Source organism: Danio rerio, chromosome 22 (assembly GCF_052040795.2).
Source record: "Danio rerio strain M-AB ecotype USA chromosome 22, GRCz13ab, whole genome shotgun sequence".
NCBI lineage: Eukaryota > Metazoa > Chordata > Actinopteri > Cypriniformes > Danionidae > Danio > Danio rerio.
This window is the reverse complement of record NC_141042.1, coordinates 27929264-27949227: the sequence shown is the minus strand read 5'-3', so window position 1 is coordinate 27949227 and position 19964 is coordinate 27929264. Positions and strand designations below refer to the sequence as shown.

The following is a 19964-nucleotide window of genomic DNA, read 5'->3' as shown; positions in this document are numbered from 1 at the left end:
TTAAGGGTAATGTGTTGTATGGTTTCCAACAATTATTGGAGCACCAAGAATGACTAATAATTCCATATGAAACAGTCCCTTAAGTCACACCTCGCTTTCAGTTTAGGGCTTTGGCGTGTTTTGCACTCACACTACAAGCGTACCGCGCCAAAGCCCCAGTGAACCTCGTTCAGGCACACCTCTTCCAATCGTGCCTGAGCCCGATTCAGCGCACTCACACTTCTCAAACGATCCGGGAAACGGGTCCGGGCACGGTTCGAATAGCATAGTGTGAGTAGGCCTTCAGATGCATTCACATCCACGCTGTTTATGAAAATAAAAGCCTTTGAATATTTTTCCAGACACATTTAGCTGCTAGATGTTAGTCAGATACATTTCTATGTTCATTCTTAATGCCAACTGTGTCAAAAAATAAATAAATAAATCAATAAAATGCTTATGATAAACTGCTATTTGTTTACCTTCAAGCTCTGACGCGTGTACACGTAAAGCAGCCGCTGAGCGCCAGCACACACACATATTATGAATATCTCGACATGCGAAAATGTTCCTCCTAAGGTTTTCATCGAAGTTGTTTACAATACTTATCCATCAACAGAGTTTGACTCAAATGTTTACAAATACAGTTTCCAGCTGCTGATGACATACACAGATCTAAACTCACACCTGATAGGCCTGTCGTGATATCTATTTTTTGTTGTACGATATATTGCAACACAATATACATTGCGATAAATGATATTATTATCATGTTAAGGCCATTTTTTGCTACTCAATATATAATGCCAGAATGACAATACAATAGCATCACAATGCAAACACACTCTACCAAAGAACACAATATTTTGATCTTATGAATATTTAATATATTTATAGTATTAACAAATTTAATCACACTAATTATTATTATTATAAGTTAATAATTAGGCACTGGAATCAGAATGAGAAAACTCAAATCCTAAATAATTAATAATAAGTGTTAACAAAACAGTGTAAGGTGAAAAGTTACAGAGGCTGCGATATCCGCAACCAGATCTTTTTTGAGACGTCAGACACCCACATGAAAATATACTAAAGTAATTTACAGTAAATACTATAGTGTTTTTAACCATACTGGCACCTACAATAGAGAAACAGGGCATCAGTATATTGTAAACTGATCAGTTCAAATATTCCTTTCCAGTTATCAATGAAATAGTTCCTTAATTATAGTTTTGTAACTGTTAAATTGTTTTAAATTCAAAATTAAACATATACATCAGTGTAAAACTTATGACTGGTGGAAAAACATTTTCCTCTGTTAAACATAATTTGGGAAATATTTATGTATAAAAAAATTCACAGAAGGGTGAATAATTTTGATTTCAACTGATAATTGTTTTGAACACTCGTGATTAAAATTGACCAAAATAATCGTGATTATGATTTTTCCGATAATCGAGCAGCCCGAATATTGACAACAAACAAAGGCGTAGTTTGATGATACTGTTGGAGTTTTGGTCTTCATTTCATTCTACTTGACTCCTGCAGAAACAATGTTCATGGAAGAGCTGAAATATTCAGAATTTATTATTAGGGTAGCATGAAGCAGAGTAAAGCCGCCAAAGTAAAATGACAGCAATTGATGAATGAAGCAATTGTTGATGAGAAACCAGTGTGATGCGGCATGAAAGCAGCGGAACTTTTATTATGCCACAGTCCAACGCTTAGTTATTCCACTCGATATCTGTCTGTTTTAACAGACAAAAAACCGAAGCATCTTTGGAGTGTCCATGTTTCTGTAGTGGAAATTTTCTTTAAGGAGGCTTTCTCAGTGGTCAAGAAGACAAATTCTTGCCCAAAGTGTCTTTTAAAGTTTTATTCTTTGCAAAGAAGGTCTCACGATCATACATCAACAACAGTTTCTGCAGAAAGTGAGACCTTTTTTTTTTTTTTTTACAAAGAATAAGGCCGTACTCACTAAGGGTGTCACGAACCCCTAATTCCTCGATTCGGTTACATTTTCGATTCAAAAGGCACAATTCGATCCGATTTTCGATTATGAATAATTAATTAATTAATTAATGACCAATAAATTATTTGTAGCCTTCCGTTTAAACTACCTGACCTGGATGGTCTTTGTTTTACCCATAAACAAATCATACAGTAAATGAATAAAGGCAAGTTACACACATAATTACCACCTGTCAATCACTTTTTCTGCGGGACTCGTGAATAGGCAGTGATCTGTGTCGTTATAATGGCGTTAGTAAAAAAGACGCACAACCAACAGGAACCAGCCAACAGTATTTGAGGTGTTCGCTAAAATGACTAAGTACAAGTGAGTGAAAGATTGAATCAGTCCTCTGACTGCCTGGACCTGCTGTCTCGAGCGCATGGCTGTGTGCGTCTGTGTCTATGTGGTCACATGATGTGCATTTTCAGAGGTAGAGAGGAAGGAGGGCTGCTCAGAAATGCTACACGCCACTGTGGATGTCAAATCGTTGTTGTTCTAAAATGCCATTTAAAACAAAGACAGTGTAAACAGGGCCTGAGTGTGTACTTTTTGCGAGCGGAATTGCAACGGGGGCGGGCGGAGGATCGCGATGGTGTTGTCTATCGGACGAACTGTACGTAATGCGTACATAGCAGAGCTTGCAAAACTGTGTTTTTTTTTTGTCGACAACACGAACGTTGTCAACATAACTCACTGGAAATCCAAAATGCTTACACACCGACGATTTCATTGAAAGAGGAGAGGGTTTAAGTTCTGTCGATGGGTCTCCTGCTTCTGCAGTTTAACAAGCACTTAAACAAGCCTGTTTTTTTCCCGCTTGGCAAGCCAAGCTGATGTGACATGGGGGCGTGACTGAGATTCTATTTTTTGATTCGATAATCGAAATTGAGCATAAATTTCGATCGATTTTGACTAAAAATCGAAATTGTAAAACCCCTAGTACTCACACTAGGTACAGTTGCCTCGAACCGGGCCAAAGCAAGCTTGTCCCCCCTCCCGTCTCCCCCGGCCCGCGCTCACACCACAAACGGGCTTCAGCACGCTTACGTCATCGCTGCTGCGCTGTTCAGTGAGAAGCGCTCTCACCCAGCAGCACAGTGGAGATTTCTCTAGTTATATCGTTTCAGTCGTTTGATATGCCGTCAAATATTTCGCCAAACAGTCTTTAGGGATGCGGGACACGCAGTCAGATATTTTGCCGAACAGATCCGCCACTTTTGGCGCTCATAAACAATCATAAAGCTATCGTGCTGCAGGAATGAGGAGGTCTGTTGAAGGCGCGCAGCTGTCGTGCAGTGAGGGGTTTGCGTCTTTAATAAACTACGGTAGTTTGCGTTCACTGAACAGTAAGAATTATTAATAAATCCATATGAAACAGTGCCTTAAAAGTCACATCTCGCTTTCATTTTCGGGCTTTGGCGCGTTTTGCACTCACACACAACCGTACCGCACCTAAGCCCAAGTGAACCGGGCTCAGGCACACCTCTTCCAACCGGGCACGGGCCGGCCAAGTAAACCGTGCTTGAGCCCGATTCAGCGCACTCACACTTCTCAAACGATCCGGGAAACGGGCCTGGGCACGGTACGGATGGCATAGTGTGAGTAGGCCCTAAAACTTTAAAAGACACTCTGGGTAAGAATTTATCTTCTTGACCACTGAAAGAGCCTCATTAAAGAAAATTGGCATTACAATTTGGTGTCAGAATAGTGGGATGTCTTGGAGGAACTTTTTCGAAACCCGTGGACAGTGACTAATCATCCTGGGACTTCGTGTCACAGCCCTGCCCCACGCGTTGAGGGTTGAGGGACCGACCACCGGGCCCAGAGAGAAACCCCACTGACATCTGGGAAAAAGGAACTTAAGTGGCATCTGAACTCTGGTAAAAGACAAATTCTTTGTTTACTACACATTGGGTAAGACTGTCTTCTTTTCCACTGAGAGAGCCTCTTTAAAGAAACTTGCCACTACATTTTCTATTAAATAAAACCAGCAATCGAGGATGAATGATTCATTATGACGACACATGGTCTGTGTCACTAGTTAAAACTGCTCATTTCTCTGGATGTGAACATACTTCAAAACATTTGAGATAAGCACATAATCCAGCAAAAACATATAACATTACTAATGTTTTAACATGTCGTGCCTAAAAAAAACACCTTTTTAACAACTACTTCTCTTTGGTGAACTACCCCTCTTTAAGTCAGCTGATCATGTCAATCAATAGTAAGAGGTAGACCCTCTATATTCAATACATTTTTTTTATCTACAAAACCCACACAAATCTCTGCTTTAAGTGATTTTTGGTTTTAATAGATAAAAAAATAAATACTTTTCAAAATTGTAACCAACTATAGAAATCTTAAGATCATAAGTGCCTCTCCGGGCAATCTATGAAACGATAAAACCTTTTAAAAAGTCCAATCACTAACAAAAGTCACCAAATGCACCTTTACTGCTGTATATCATAGCGCCAATTTCATTTAATATCAGCAAGTGTCCCGGGACATTCTGACGCATCTGTCCCCTTACTTCGTGCACTTTCGATTCCATGTGCTGCTCTACTGGATAACGTCAGATGTGCTTTCACGACGTGAATGATGCAATACATTATAAAACTGACATTAGAGGAGTTCACCTACACTCACATGCACACAAGTTTGACACAACCTTTTCCAAAGTGCGTGTCAAGCAAACGTCATTGTCTAAACTTCGGATGCAAAGCAATGCTACTCTTGACATGCTAACTGTATTAGCAACTACGCTACAAACACTACACAGGAGTAAAGGAAAACTGTTACATCTCATAAAGAATGATGTGAGTGGCAATACAATCTCACTGTTAAAAATAAAGTGATGTTAAAGTTAATTTCTCCTTTAGTCTCAAACTAGTTTTGAACAGCATGCGGGTGAGCAAATGATGACTGAAACTTTATTTTGGGGTGCAGTAAACCAACTAACTGAACTGTTTCTTGGCTCATCGGACAGCTGCGAGGCACATGGCGTGTGTTACAGTGTTTAGAGAGAATTTACTATGATCTTATTTTGCAGGTTTTGGGATCAGGCCTGCTGGACTTTACCTGGTGCGTCTGGAGCAGGTGCTGTCAGCTTCGCCCGCTTCGCATTGGGAGGGCCGACGTCGAGCACATTTTCAGCCATTGCGATTCAAGTGAGCTTCTGGCTGAGTGTTGTGGGTCAAAAATGCAAAGTGAAGGATCCTTTCGTCGGAAAAACAGATATTACCTTACTTTTGAAAGACTTGGGGAGTGTGGAGCGGCTTGGCGAAGGATTTTCTCAAAAAAGCAGCAACAGCGCCCCGCGTCGCCACCACCATTCACCCCATGATAATCCAACACCCAACACCCACATTATCATCGTTATATTACCGAGAGAAAACGCCTCCTTTCCGCGAATTCAACGCAAAATCCCAAATAAAATAACCATAGGAGTCTGCGCGCGCGAGCGTCGTTAATTTTGCAACGGCACGCGATCCATTTTCTGACGTCAATTTTTTCCGTGCAAAAATCCTCTGGCTTCTTGTGAAAATGCACGGTTGCATAAAAATGAGATATTTTTGCAAAATAGTCTCCTCGGCGCTGCCTGTCCTCCAAAAGCGTCCGGTAAACAATAACAGCTCGGAGCGAAATACGGACGCAAGCGCCGCTCTGAAGGGGAAACCAGATATACGAGGGTTTTGTGGCCGACGCACGCCGATTAAATCCAGGGTTTTCCGCCAAAAATTCCTCCGCGCCGTTATAAAGGTGTCATTTTCCGCTGAACGGGGTCGTCAAAGCTCGATTTGAATGCTCCGTGTTCAAAAATAAAAAATAGTGCTCTATCGAAATCCTGATTCCGAGCCGCGACAAGATGGCGGCTGTTGATTCCTTCGATACAAAAAGTTTTTTTTTCTTTTTCCAGATAGACGGAGCCGAGGGGGAGGAGGAGAGCGCGGCGCAATCACGCCCTACGTCAAACCTGTTGTGAACGCGCAGAGCGGCCACTGGAGGCAGTATACGACCACGAATGAGCTGCTTGAAAACAGGGATGCCCAAACTTTATCCTACGAAGAACCAAAAGCCAAATATCATTGAGAGCCGTGGCCTGGAGGTAAATATACCAAACTACTGTATATTACATTAACGTTGCCGTGAATAATTTACTGATTTATTTAATAATATTTAAAATAAATAGAAAACATTATTTTAAATCGTATTAACTAATGCAGTATAACTTTTTAAATAACTCATTGCAATAAAAAACATAAACAATCACATTTATAACACAGTGGATAAAAAAGGTTACATTAAACTTGAATTGACAATCTCAAAACCATCAACATCACTCTCCCTTACTTCTTAGATAAGATGGCGGGCCAAATCAAAGGTCACCATGGGCCAACGTTGGTCCCCAGGCCCTAGTTTGGTCATCTCTGGTTGAAAAGCTCTCTGACATGTATTTAAAGTCACGTTAAATACACTAACAGAAACAGAATTAATTCATTCATTTTCTTTTCAGCTTAGTCCCTTTATTAATCTGGGGTTGCCACAGCGGAATGAACCACCAACTTGTCCAGCATATGTCTTAAGCAGAAGATGCCCACAGAATTTTATATCAATTGTAAATATATAAATTAAACTGTTATAGGAAACAACATATTAGTATATTTTTGTATGCTTTGAAGTATATATATAAATATATAAATGTATTTTTTTTTGACCTCACATCGAACTTACACGACATTAAAACATCTAATATACGACAAAAGTAATTAATTGCTAATAATGAGTTATGGCTAGGCCCACACAGAATCTGCACGCACAGCAATCCACAGATTTCCGCCGATTTTAAGCCCATTATTGAGTTTGTGTGTGTGTGTGTGTGTGTGAATGTGTGCAATTTTATACTTATTCATTTTTTTCATTTAATTTCAATAATAATATTGATTAATATAAAAATGTTCTTATGATTTATTAACAATACAGTTTGTAAAGTATTATTTTCTGTCTTTTAGTAGAGCTATAATATGGTAGACTTGCTTTGTTTACCCAATAAGTGGATCTAAATGGATTTGCATTGTAAAAAAATTATATATTTTTTTTTATTTCATATACAGTTGAAGTCAGAATTATTAGTCCCCCCCCCCCCCCCCCCGTTTATTATTTTCACCAATTTCTGTTTAACAAAGAAAATATTTTTTCAACACATTTCTAAACAAAATAGTTTTAATAACTCATTTCTAATCATTGATTTATTTTATCTTTGCCATGATGACAGTAAATATTTTACCAGATACTTTTTAAGACAATTCTATACAGCTAAAAGTGAAATTTAAAGGCTAAACTAGGTTAATTAGGCAGGTTAGGAAAATTAGGCAAGTTATAGTATAATGATGGTTTGTTCTGTAGACTATCGAAAAAAAATATACAGCTGAAATACCAAAAAATGTCAGCAGATTCTGTCTGGCCCTAGTTATAGCTATAAAATGACTGTCAAACATCCTATTGAAGCATATAATCAGAGTAACATCGTATTTAATGGAATGAAAATGAGGCTAAAGAATGCTAAAGAATAATCTAAACTATAATTTACCAATATACTAATTGAAAAATTGAGTTTGTACATATTGCAGGCCGATAGCCAGAGAGGGGTTCGAGTGGTTCTCACTAGCAAAGGTCCAGAATTTGTCTCATACATGAGCTCATTTGCCCCATTTTGACTGCTATGTAAGCATAAATTGTAAAAATAACACCTCGAAGAAGTCTTATGACTGAGATGAATCTGACGCAAGTGAAGTCATCTTTCACTACTGACTTATTGTATTTTTGTTAAATACTTTTTACAAGTAACTTTTATTCTACATCTTGAATTTCATTCTTGAAAAAAAAAAAAAACAATAAAAAAAGTGTAAAGCACCAAAAGTAAATTTTGAAGCGTATAAAAGTTATTTGTAATACTAAGTAGGCTATTGTGGTTATCCATGAATTTTAAATGTACAATTTACAAGAAAGGCTAGGGAAAAAAATCAGGAAGCTCTACATTATTATTATTTAAGTGGCCAAATTCTGACAGAAAAGTTGAATGTGCTGGCCAGTTTGTTATTTTTCTATTACACTCAATTTACCTTGCTTTAATAGGTAGTTTTTAATTGAATGCCTTAACAGATTCCTTTCCCCCATATTGATATATGATGTGATGAATTTGTATTTTAAAAATAAAATATATAAATATTTTTTATTCTAAATCTTTAGCAAATGTGTTTTGAACATCAAAATGTGTGATCATGATGACCATCTCACATAAAAAAGTGCATAAAATGTCCCTACATGCAGAATTTAAGCCTCATAGTTAAATAGAAAAAGCAGCGAATGATTGCAAAAAGATCTGGCAACGGGCCTGTATTACATTGGTAAATATTCACCACCTTGGAAGACAAAGTTTTGCATTCAGATTGAGCTTTACAATTATTTTTTTATATCAAGTTTTGTTCTCTACCATTTGTAAATATGCTGTCACAGAATATATGAATAACTCAATTGAGAGAAATGTAAGATACGGCTTATAATTCCAGAGTGACGTTGTAAATATTCCATCGCCTAAAGTTTCTCCATCAGCCTTACTTTCATGTAGAATTAATCTGAGCATATTCCCATCTCCGACACATTCCATCTACACACAAAACACAAACACACAGCATTTCTGAAATCATTTCTTTGTTTCTCTACTCTTGAAATCTGGCACATGCACATTGTATTATCAATTCTGAAAAATAAAAATAAAATAAAACAATAAATGATATGTACATACAAAGTGAGTGCACTGTGCAAATGTATACAGATTATGCTTTTTTGCCTGAATATAATGGCTAATAAATCAATACCCGCTGTGTTTCTTGTGCATAAGAACATTGAGGAACATGTGCTGCTGAGGAAAAAGAAGAAAAAAGGGAGAAAAAAAAACAACATCTTGTCCACATTCCACAGCTCAGTCTCGCAGTTTCTGCCCACACTATTTAAACTCTTTGGTATACACATATTCCCAACACAAAAAAAGCCTAAATAATTATTACACAGTTATTAAAAGCATGTGAAATCATATTTAAGGGCACATTTCTTTAACACTCTTGAGCACCACAACAAATCGGTTATGTGCACTTTAGATTTGCACTAAAACATATGGCCTATGCACTTAGGATTAAACCATCTACAAAATAAAATGATGAAGAAGTGAAAGGCCAGAAAATAAAAACACTGATTCATATTAAACTTTAAGAATTCCAAAACTAAAATGCAGAAAACCTACAGAAAAGGCAGTGGTGGGAAAAAGTTGGAGCAAGCACATATAAAACGATCAACTATAAACTTACACACATTTTAGTTCGTTCAAAATAAATCATAAAAGAATTAGCAGAATTAAACCAAAGGCACTTTTCAGAGCCTCGAGGACTAAAATAGATGCTTGTTATGTTGAAACTAGGTGTCCCATGTGTCAGTTCCCTTCTTTAAGTGGCTCGCTTTCATAAATATGCCCTTTTTAATATTAGGCTCTGTGGGTGAGCGTCGATCCATGCACAGCCCCAATAAATATGAATGCATTTAATACAAAACAACATACATTATGCACAAGTAATTCAATACTGTCAACACTGAGCTCCTTTTGCCAATGGAGTGATACAATAACTCAAAAGGTGAATGGCTGGAAAGCAGTGCACAATTAACAGCAAAAATCCCTTTTCCATCCCGAAAAGTTCCATTTAAAGATACACAGTGTACATTAAAAAAAAGAGACTGGAATTATAATTCACATCAAAAAGGAAACAATAATATACAATAACATACTATTGTGAAAGCTGTCCCGATATTTTGAAAGCAATCTGGTATTACGAATGATGAAAAAAAAAGTAGGCAACATAAGGCACTGGATTCTTTTTAAAAGGAAAACTAGTGATTGCTCTGTAAACAAAATGAGGAGGGGGATTTTTCCTTAAATCTCAGAGCCCAGCTTATTCTTAACGCATGATACTGATCTAACTTGGTGTGAGAAGCTAAAATGGCTTCGCTTGATTGTTGACTGAAATGTAAGACGCATCGGAAGATATACTGCAGATTATTCTCTAGTGTTCTGAACCCATCGGAGACAAAAAAATCAGCAAGAAAAGCAGGCACAATCTGGGAACAACTACTATGCTGGGTAAAAAAAAAAAAATTAAGTTATGGCTGCTATCAAAATTCCAACAGAATTTGCTCACTCAAAAAAGGCAGGGATTGATGTTTGATACCAAATTCGCAGCTGAAGCTGCTCGGAGACTATGGTGAAACATCTTCCTCAAGGCCATGGAGTGAACGGGTATCATAAGTGCAAGGTGATAGAGCAAATCAATGGCGGTTCCAACTCGGGCTTTGCTGGCATGATCATAGAATGGCTGATACTTATAGGAAAAGTTGAGGCACAGAAAGAAGTCAATTAGTAATCAATGCATTGATAAACAAATCAGCTACAAAATCATTTCACGCTTCATCAAAGGCCTCATTAAGTGGATAATTTAGTAATTCATTCTTCATCCAACTAATATAAGTGCCATGCTTGCTTGAAAAATTTGAATATTCCCTCATAGGTCATAATTGTGCTCAGAAATTAAGGTTAGAGGGCCAAACCTCCAAACATGTTCTGAAATGCATTCATTTTCCTCTAATAAAGTGGATAACGAGAGCACACAGTGTGATTTCCGCCATCTTGATTGTTTAAACAAAGCTGATTGTGCTGTTTTACTAGTTTCAGGAGTTCAGGTTGCTATTGTGCGCGAGCTGCTTTTACCTCCCATTGATAAAAGCTACATTGTTTGCTGCCAGATATATTGGATATTAATGTGGGCTTTGTATATAGAAGCGTCCATTGTTTATCTAGCCTCCCTTGTCTTTCCTTGGTTTTATTTGAAAGTGAAAGTGAAACTAATATGCTGTGTTTCTTTATAATCTCCATAATACAATAGCAACTAGTTTATCAATGACCTTGTCTTAAGTATACACGGAAATAAAGTGAATATGGCATAAGAGGTGTAACACTTTACAATTTTACGTCCGCCATCCACATATTTCCAAAAGCCACGCTGATATATTTGTTTAAACATCTCTTTGATTTGTTCATTCGAGTTAGATTACTGAAGGCACTTTATAAACAAAACCAAAAAAACTCATTTGAGAACATCAGAAATATGAACCCCATTCGTTCCCTTCTGTGCTACACTGTGATCCACACAGCAGATGCTCAGCGCACCCATTTCTCCAATTGTCAACACTTTTGCCCAATACAGGCTAATGCTACTCATTGGAACAGTTGTTGTCAGAAAAGCCCCTTAAAAAGACGTTGATTTGAACTGTTCTTGAGGAAGGACTGCTGGTAAGCCGAGGTGAGGAGGACGTTTAATTCACTCCACTGCCCTGAGCTTTGTACGCTCATCTGCTTCATCTTCTTCTCCTTGTAAAGGTGTCTCTGGTCTGGCTAGCGGCGCGTACAGTTGTGCTATTGAGGAAGGTTGTGTACCACTTAGCGATGGTGCTTGATAAGGACTGTCGTAATCCTTTTCTTTGAGCTCAGGGACAGAAAAAGCATCCCTAGTAATCTGAGACGGGCCTAATACAGGACCCTGAGGCACACCGTGGCCACTGATAGAGGCAGCATTGGGAGAGTTGGATGGAGGGATTAGTGGTGCAGCGTGTGTTGGCGTTGTTGTATTGGCAAGTGTGCTAGGCTCTAAACTGTCCACCTGGCCTTGTTCCAGGCTTTGTGTGGACCCCATTCCACCCTCGTTCATTTGGGGAAACAGGTAAGTCCTCATTTGCCCTTTCCCTTTCACGTTTACAGTGCCGCGATAATCAAAGGCGTAGTTCATTCTGCTAAGCACACAGTGGCTCTCTTCGCTGACCTGTATGCGACACTCAACTCCAGTGCTGTCCATGCGGCTGGCGATGTTGACCGTGTCGCCCCAAATATCATAGAGCAGCTTTGTTGTGCCGATGACACCAGCAGTCAGGGGTCCGTGGTTGAAGCCAATTCGTAGCTTAAACTTGAAACCCAACATGTTTTTGTTAAAATCGTCCACTACACGCATCATTTCAAGGGCAAAGTCAAAGAGGGCGCATAGGTGAGCGTGTGGGTGGGGCTGCTCTTGGCACTGCTGCCCATTTAATCCAGACGCTGCCATGTATGTGGCGCCAATGGTTTTAATCTTCTCAACATTGGAGAATGCAGGCTGACGTAGCAGTTCATCGAAGTCTCCAATGAGTTCATTGAGTACTCGGTAGCACTCTTTCCCACCTTCGTAGCTTTCTTCGTAAAACTCGCTGAAGTTGACGATACTTGCGAAGATGACTCCGACGTTGTCGTGATTTTTAGAGTAGCTCTGGTTCACCTTCAGCTGCTCCGCGACGTGGATGGGGATGATATTACGCAGCAGCCAGTCTGCTTGATCTCGCATGGTCTGAATCTTGATGCGATGCTTGTCGGCTTCCACATTCCCGTGGTAATGCAGACGGTAGCTGACCTCGAACTCCCGGTTGAGGAACCAAACTAGCAGCAGCAGAAGGAAGAAGGAGAGCACAGTCTCTAGGACGAGCAGGTCAAGCGCTGTGGGCGCAGAGTTCGATTCGCCTAACAGATCCACTTGTGCACTCTGGTTACTCATATTCCTGGAGAAAGAAAAAAGACATTTTAGATTTGACTGAGTGGTGTAGGTTTACAAAGTCATAATGCCAATGCAAAATGCAAAATTTTGTTTGTTTAAGATTCAAACTGGACTGAAATAGTTTTCGATTCACAAAAAGAACCTGCTCAGACAATTAAATAGTTCACAAACTATTGCCTTGATTTTAGCTCATCAGAATCATTATTTTATAATTGCACTAATTTTATTGTGCACGTTACACAATGCTCGATTCTGAATGGTCAGCCATGACCAAACTAATAACACAAGCTCAAAGCGTTACTTTGAATCATTCCGCTGTGGCGACCTCTGATGAATAAAGGGACTAAGCCTAAAAGAAAACAAATGAATGAACTAATTAATTGCTATAAAAAGTTTCACCAGATGGTTTGAATTCTCTATTTGACTTTTACTAGGGAGTCTAAAATATTTTTAGGTGCAGAAATTGAATAATCAAAATGTAAATTACTTAGGGGTTCCGTGTCTCTAGTACAAATATCTGAAAATATTATTTCTGAAAGTGGGAAAAAACTTTTTAAATGAGATTTTTTTCAAATTTAAATGAGATTTTCCATAAAACAAGCTAAATAACCCACCAGTGTGGTAAGCAAAATAATCTAGTTTTAGGTTTGAAATGCAGATATTTAGACATGATACAATAAAAAATACATATTTTTTTATAAATGTAAATGAACACTATATCATCTTCATTGTATAAATAATTAAATGCAAATTAATCCTTTCTACGCCTCCAAAAGTCATAATTTCTTATCCCAAATGCTTTAAACCCTCTTGAAATGCTTCGTCACAGGCCTCAAAGAATAGGTCTCAAACTCAATTCATGGAGGGCCGCAGGTCTGCATAGTTTTGCTCCAACCTTATTCTAATACAACTGATCCAACTAATCAAGGTGTTCAAGAGTAGTCATAGTAGAAGGTGTGTCTAATTAGAGCTAGAGTAAAACTGTGCATTCCCTCCAAGATTTGAGTTTGAGACCTGTCTTAAAAACACAAGCAAACGAAAAACCTTCACTTTATTATGGTTAATCTTAGTGGTGAGTCTAAAAATCCAGTTTTGTAGCACCTGGTTAACTATAATTCATACTCAACATTGTAACTCCTGCGATGTGATTATTGCAGATGCGCTTGCTGCAATATTGCTGCTGAAACAATTATTGTTATTGTACAGCCCCAGCTCATACTAAAAAACTTGATGAACTCAAATATTTGTTATACGAGTTCATCAAAAAAGCTCGTTTTGCAGAACAACTTTCAAATCTGGCGAGTGATCCTTATTTGATTGGTACATGTTGCCAAATGAGTCAAAATCTGATCAGATTTATGTTCAAAAGTTGTGTAGTGTATTCCAACATCAAGGTCGGTTCACAACAATAAGAACTGTAACAAAACTCCACACAATAATATTCTGTTTATTGTGAACATGCTATTTTGTTTTGTTATCTGCCACTTTGATTGGTCCAACTCTTGGATCCAGATTTGCTTTGAATGCTTTTTTAAAAAAATTTTATTATTATCTGCTGGAAAGGTTTTTTTTTTTTTTAATTCCAGATATATTGTTTATGTGTTATTGTTACAGCTGCATTAGGGGCTTATTCTCACAGAATTTAAAGTAGTAATAAACACAATACATTTTATAAACATTATCTTTGGTGTGTAGAGCCCTTTAAAAGTTGCAATGAAATGGAATTTCTGACAGATATTTCCTTCCAAATTGAGACATACAGTAGATCTGAATTGAATCGATCGTTATTATTATTATTACTACCAAGCAAAACATTAGAAAGCCATACACATTTTAAAAAATAGAACATACAAGAATAAATTGTTTGCAGTAAGAGTAAAATAAAAGACATGCATTTAGAAAACCGAATGGATGAATTTCCACATCATGCCAACTTATAGGGAAATACTTAACTCCAAAATATTTAGCAATCTAAAGAGTCTCAGGCCAACAATTCAAAGTATATATTTTGACAACACTGGCCATTAGTTTAAACAAATAAGGGTTTTAACAAGAGATTTTCGTCATTAACCGTTTGTGCGAAATAATTTTAAGGTGTCTAAAGGTTTATCTTGGACCATCAGAAAGGGTCAGTGTTGAACCCATTAAACCTCTATTTCTTTTCAGCTGAGGATATATATAAAAGAATATATAGATATCAGGTGTAAAGGGGTGGGTAGACAATCACTACTTTTTATTTTAATTGGGTTTAATAAATTTGTATGAATTTCAAATAATACTAATAGATTTTATGTCATTAAAGTAAATTACCTTTGCACCATATATAAGTTTTATATCAACACACTCACACATACATTATCAATCTCCAGAGTTGTCATTATTAATAGTATTCTTGACAGCAGTTAAAGATTAGATTAGATTTTTGAGTTTATTGATGGGCAAACTTGATCCTTGAGGGCCGGTGTCCCTGCAGAGTTTTGTTCCAACTCTAATCAAACACACCTGCTTGTAGATTTCAAGTGATCTTGAAGACACTGATCAGCTTGTTCAGGTGTGTTTGATTAGTGTTGGAGCTAAACTGTGCAGGACACTGGCCCTCCAGGACCGAGTTTGCCCATCCCTGGGCTATGTCTTGACAAAAAAAAAATACAGAGCAAGTTTTTATATTCAACATTTTATAAATATCACTTTTGTAAAAAATAATACAACAAAAAGTCATCAACATCAATAAATAATACTAAATAATAGTAAATAAAAATATATAAGGTTTACTTTGGATAACAAATTGCACAATTCTGGAAGGATTCATTCATTTTCCCTTGGCTTAGTCACTTTATTGAGCAGGGGTCACAACAGCAGAATGAACCGCCAACTTATACAGCATACGTTTTACACAGCGGATGTCACTCTCACATACACTATGGCCAATTTAGTTTATTCAATTCACCTATAGCTCATGTCTTTGGACTGTATGGAAAACCGAAGCACCCGGAGGAAACCCACATGCAAACTTAACACAGAAATGCCAACTGGCTAACTACTGAGCCACCGTGCCACCCAGAAGGATTTACATTTAAAAATGTTTCATTCATTCATTCATTTTCTTAGTCCCTTTTAATTAATCTGGGGTCGCCACAGCAGAATGAACCACCAACTTATCCAGCACGTTTTTACAGAGCGGTTGCCCTTCCAGCCGCAACATATCTCTGGGAAACATTCACACGCACTCATTTACAGACAAACACTACGGACAATTTAGCCTATCCAATTCAACTGTACTGCATGTCTTTGGACTGTAGGGGAAACCGGAGAAACCCACGCGAACGCAGGGAGAACATGCAAACTCCCCACAGAAACGCTAATTGACCCAGCCGAGGCTCTAACCAGCAATCTTCTTGCTGTGAGGCGACAGCACTACTGCGCCTCTGCATTGCCTTCATTTAAAGTTTCTCCAGATAAAAAATGGGGCATTCCACAAGTATATGTTTGACAGCAGTTAAAGAAACACTCACCCAAAATTCGGAAAAGCATCAGTGGCGCTGCCAAAAGAAAACAGTTGTCATAAATCAGAAATCAATTTTTCTAAAGCAACCGTCTCATTCTGACAGCCAATGTACATGTCCACCGGAGAAGAGCAGCCATTATCAATTCAATATGTAGAGGCCTGTGGCATTGACCCAAGTGTGCCGCACGCCTCCTTTTGAGTGACACTTTGTAAGATCGCCCCCTGAGGGCAGACTACAGTAAGTCATAAAACCCACCTTCTAGGGTTGCCACCCATCCCTTGAAATACGGAATCATCAGGTTTTGTCCCATATTTTTATGATTTTTTTTAAGTATAGCTTTTCATGCATATCATCCCACACGCATTTACTGAATATGCCTCATTTCCTACTTTTGATTGGGTACTAATTGACGTCATCGTTAGTTTGATTGGTCTTTGTCCAGTGAAGAGGGCTGGTCTTCTAAGCAGATCAAGTATTGACCTATGGTCTTGACAGAGAGTATGGATGCTTCTCCAGGTAACGATCCGTGTCTTAAAGTTTCAGAGTTTAAACGCAAGCGACTGCAAAAGTACCACAGAGAGAGGGAGAAAACAGATATCTGGCTGCAGAGTATTAGAAATTGTTATTAAGCCAACTGCAAGATTTGTCGGAGAGCGTTCTCTGTGGCTCATGGTAGTCTGTGGGAAAACATGCCTATGGAGAGCAGCATTCCTGCAATGACAGAGCTCGCAAAAATCAAAGCAGTCAGACAGCTCTTCATACCCCAAGTCTCTTCCGAAGCAGATATTGTAATGACAGTGACCCAGTCTGTGAAAATCTAGCTGGAGTCATTTTTTTTTGTAATTTTACTGTTTTCTATATAAAATAAAAAACAGTCTGTGAAAATAATGATAATAATAATATATGTATTTAATATTAACTGAGTAAAACAATGTCAACAACTGAAATCACAGTGAAGTGAATGGCTTAGTCAAACATTATCTCACAATTAGATGTGGCCTGATTTTCACACTGGTTTACAAATTGTAATTTGTTAAAATTCTGTAAATACAATGTAAGTGGATCATATTTCCAGATTTGTTTGTTAAGGTTAAGTCAGGCACATAAACATTAATTTAACACTTGAAACATTTTATTTAATACATAAATAAACAACATAATGCCCATGTAAAGAAAATAAACTATAGTTAATTGCAACTTTTTATTTTAAAATTAGAAATAGGCTATTTGAAAACTTTACTACACTGTGAAATTGAATGTCAATTGTTCATTGAACTTATATAATGTTAAACTGACTTAAAACAGCTTGCATAACTTATAAAACTAAGATAGAACATGATTAACTTAGTTCAGTAAGTTAAAATGACCTAAAAACATGCTGTCAGGACTAATTGATCATATAATTTGTGTAGCTAATGTTTATGTATGTGCTGTTTCCATGTTTGGATAGGTGATACTGCAACTAAGGACAAACATTTATCCAAAATCTGTTATCAATTCCACCCTTTAAAATTAGGTTCATTAGTATTTTCTTCTCTCCTCTAGGTTACAGCAGCTGAGTTAACGCAATTGTCCATTAAACAGTAAACAGGTGAGTTTAACGCAACACTGCAGAGTTTATTGTACAAATTGATAAGGATTATTTTATATAGTGCTGGGAGATGTAAATATCCTGTTGATATTTAGCAACATTGCTGTATCTTTTGCTAATATAACCACACGATTTTTCCCACATGGCAAACAGCTGTCCATTATGTGTATATTTTTGGTCCTGTTAATTGTTAATTAAAAATAAAATACTTTCTAAAAATGTATGTAATGTTTATATGTTACTGGCTCCATCTGGTAGTCCATTTTGTGTATGCCCAGGCCAGGGGCGTTGCTAGGGTCGAAAGGGATAAAGGGAATAAAAATAAGATCTGAATAAACATAAAAAGGCTCTAACTGATCATTTACATGACTGCCACAATAAATGGTTTATATGTGTTCTTGCAGCCATCTTAGTTATTTTTCATAAGAATAAAGTCGATTTATTATTCGGTGCTAACTGATGTAGCATGTTATAATAGAAGCCATAAAATAATAAGCAAGATGCATTAACTCACTGTGATTTAACTATTACAGAAACAGATGTGCCTGGCTATATTATATCTAGATAAATATGTCTAGATATCTATATCATATTGTAACGGTTGTCGTATATTGGTGGAATTTTTGCGTCCCGTTCTCTCTCTCTTTTTCTCTCTCCCTCTCTTTCTCTCTCCCCATCTCTACCTGTCATATCGTTTAGGTCCGCCTTAGCGGAATCTGATTGGTCAGGAGACCAGTCACTCATCATTGGGTGACGTGGCGCTGTCACATATAAGGACGCTAGGGAGAGCGGATGACAGCGCGCTTTTCCTTTGATCCGGTTTTTGTGTATTTTTGACTACATGATTTTGTTATTCGTTAATTTTGCTTAACTTTCGCTTGGATAAAATTATTTAGTATATTTTCTGCCCATTTTTGAACGAGATTGTGATTTCTTTACATTTATATTCGATTGTTTGTTTGTTACTTTGGCACAACTCTTACCTGCTCAAACCTAAAACAGATCATTGAGAGTTGACTTTGTCCTCAGAGTAAGGCGGACAGGGAAGATGTCGTACGACTTCCATCTTACATACACATAGTCAATCCATTGTTTAAAACACCAGGTAAGAAAGTGAATGCCACTTATGTATTTGTTTTGTTTTTAGTTCAGAATAGGTAAGTTTACGGCGCTCGGCGCTGAAGATTTTTCTTTTCTTTTTCTTTTCATGTTCTAGTGAGGTAAGGGTTTTGCTTATGAGTTAGAATTGTTTTGTTATATTTATTTCTTTGATTTGGCTTCACTGGCGTCCCCTTACTCTTGAGTTGACCTAATTTTGTTTGATACTTTGTTTAATTTGTTACTTTATTATTGTAAATATTTTTCTGAGTGTATATATATTTGGGCATTATTCTGATTTCACTTTTTTGTACATTAAATCACTTTTGTTGGCAGTTTTGTTGATTGTGTCTTTTGTTTTCACCCATCATCTTGTAAAGGTACCACACCTCTTAAATGTTATTACTTTTACCCTAGACTAACATCAAAGAGGTTGTAACAATATGCAGAAAGCTGGTACAATTTACGTTTTTCCGACTAATTTGCATGTATTTACATTGATATGATGCACATTTTATTGATTACAGTTATGTTATTTCATCAAAATTACACACATTTTATACTGTGAAAACAAATATTAAGCTTCATCAGTAGTTAGAACTATTCAGTTTAGCGAAACTGTTGTATTATTACCTCATCAGCATCAGCTCCTCAAAATAATGAATGAATTATGATGACGAGATTTTTTCACACTGACAACAGTGCCACTCTCACCTGCCGGTAGAAACAGGTACTGCTGAACAGCTGACTATTTAATTACATGACACAAACGCTGCGTTAAGCAGAGCGCGTGATGTATGTGCTAATTTAAAGGACTTCGATAACAAAATAAATGTTATACAACCTTTTTTTTTAAGTGCAACATATTCCAAAAGATCAGGGGCTTTTGCCAATACATCAGGGGCTTAAGCTCCCAAAGCCCCCCTCTCACAACGCCACTGGCCCAGGCTCCAAAACAAGCGTTTCAGCAGTGTTTTGCGACAGTTTGTGCATGTAAACAGGCGGTTTGCATCCAAAGCGTTCAATAGGAAAAGAAGCTGTTGCGTCATCGATATTTTTTTTACAGTCATTGGATTGACCACAATGCAAAGAAT

The 19964-nt window shown here is 37.5% G+C and overlaps 2 protein-coding genes and 1 long non-coding RNA gene across 8 annotated transcripts in view; 1 reads left to right on the top strand and 2 right to left on the bottom strand.

Moving 5' to 3' along the window:
- The window catches only part of crebbpa (CREB binding lysine acetyltransferase a), an 86981-nt gene extending 81091 nt beyond the window's left edge, over positions 1-5890 (bottom strand). For all 3 annotated transcript variants that reach the window (XM_087304409.1, XM_087304410.1, XM_087304411.1), the window contains exon 1: positions 5078-5890. In XM_087304409.1, coding sequence (XP_087160535.1) covers positions 5078-5156 — 79 coding nt within the window. In that variant the 5' untranslated portion in view covers positions 5157-5890. The remainder of the gene's footprint in view (positions 1-5077) is intronic.
- On the top strand, positions 4514-19205 carry LOC141380291 (uncharacterized). Of its 3 annotated transcripts, none has more exons than XR_015522168.1 (4): positions 4514-4815; positions 5049-6104; positions 17727-17772; positions 18472-19205. It is a non-coding gene; the product is annotated as an uncharacterized LOC141380291 (long non-coding RNA). The 3 variants fall into 3 exon arrangements; XR_015522170.1 differs by having other exon boundaries at positions 4650-4815; positions 5916-6104; positions 17727-17803; positions 17868-19205; XR_015522169.1 differs by lacking the exon at positions 4514-4815 and having other exon boundaries at positions 5359-6104; positions 17727-17803; positions 17868-19205.
- The window catches only part of adcy9a (adenylate cyclase 9a), an 81433-nt gene continuing 70159 nt past the window's right edge, over positions 8691-19964 (bottom strand). The window contains exons 9-10 of one of the 2 annotated variants that reach the window (XM_087304426.1): positions 16188-16214; positions 8691-12679 (exon numbers count right to left, since the gene is read on the bottom strand). In XM_087304426.1, coding sequence (XP_087160552.1) covers positions 11419-12679; positions 16188-16214 — 1288 coding nt within the window. In that variant the 3' untranslated portion in view covers positions 8691-11418. The remainder of the gene's footprint in view (positions 12680-16187; positions 16215-19964) is intronic. The other variant, XM_087304427.1, reaches the window with a different exon arrangement.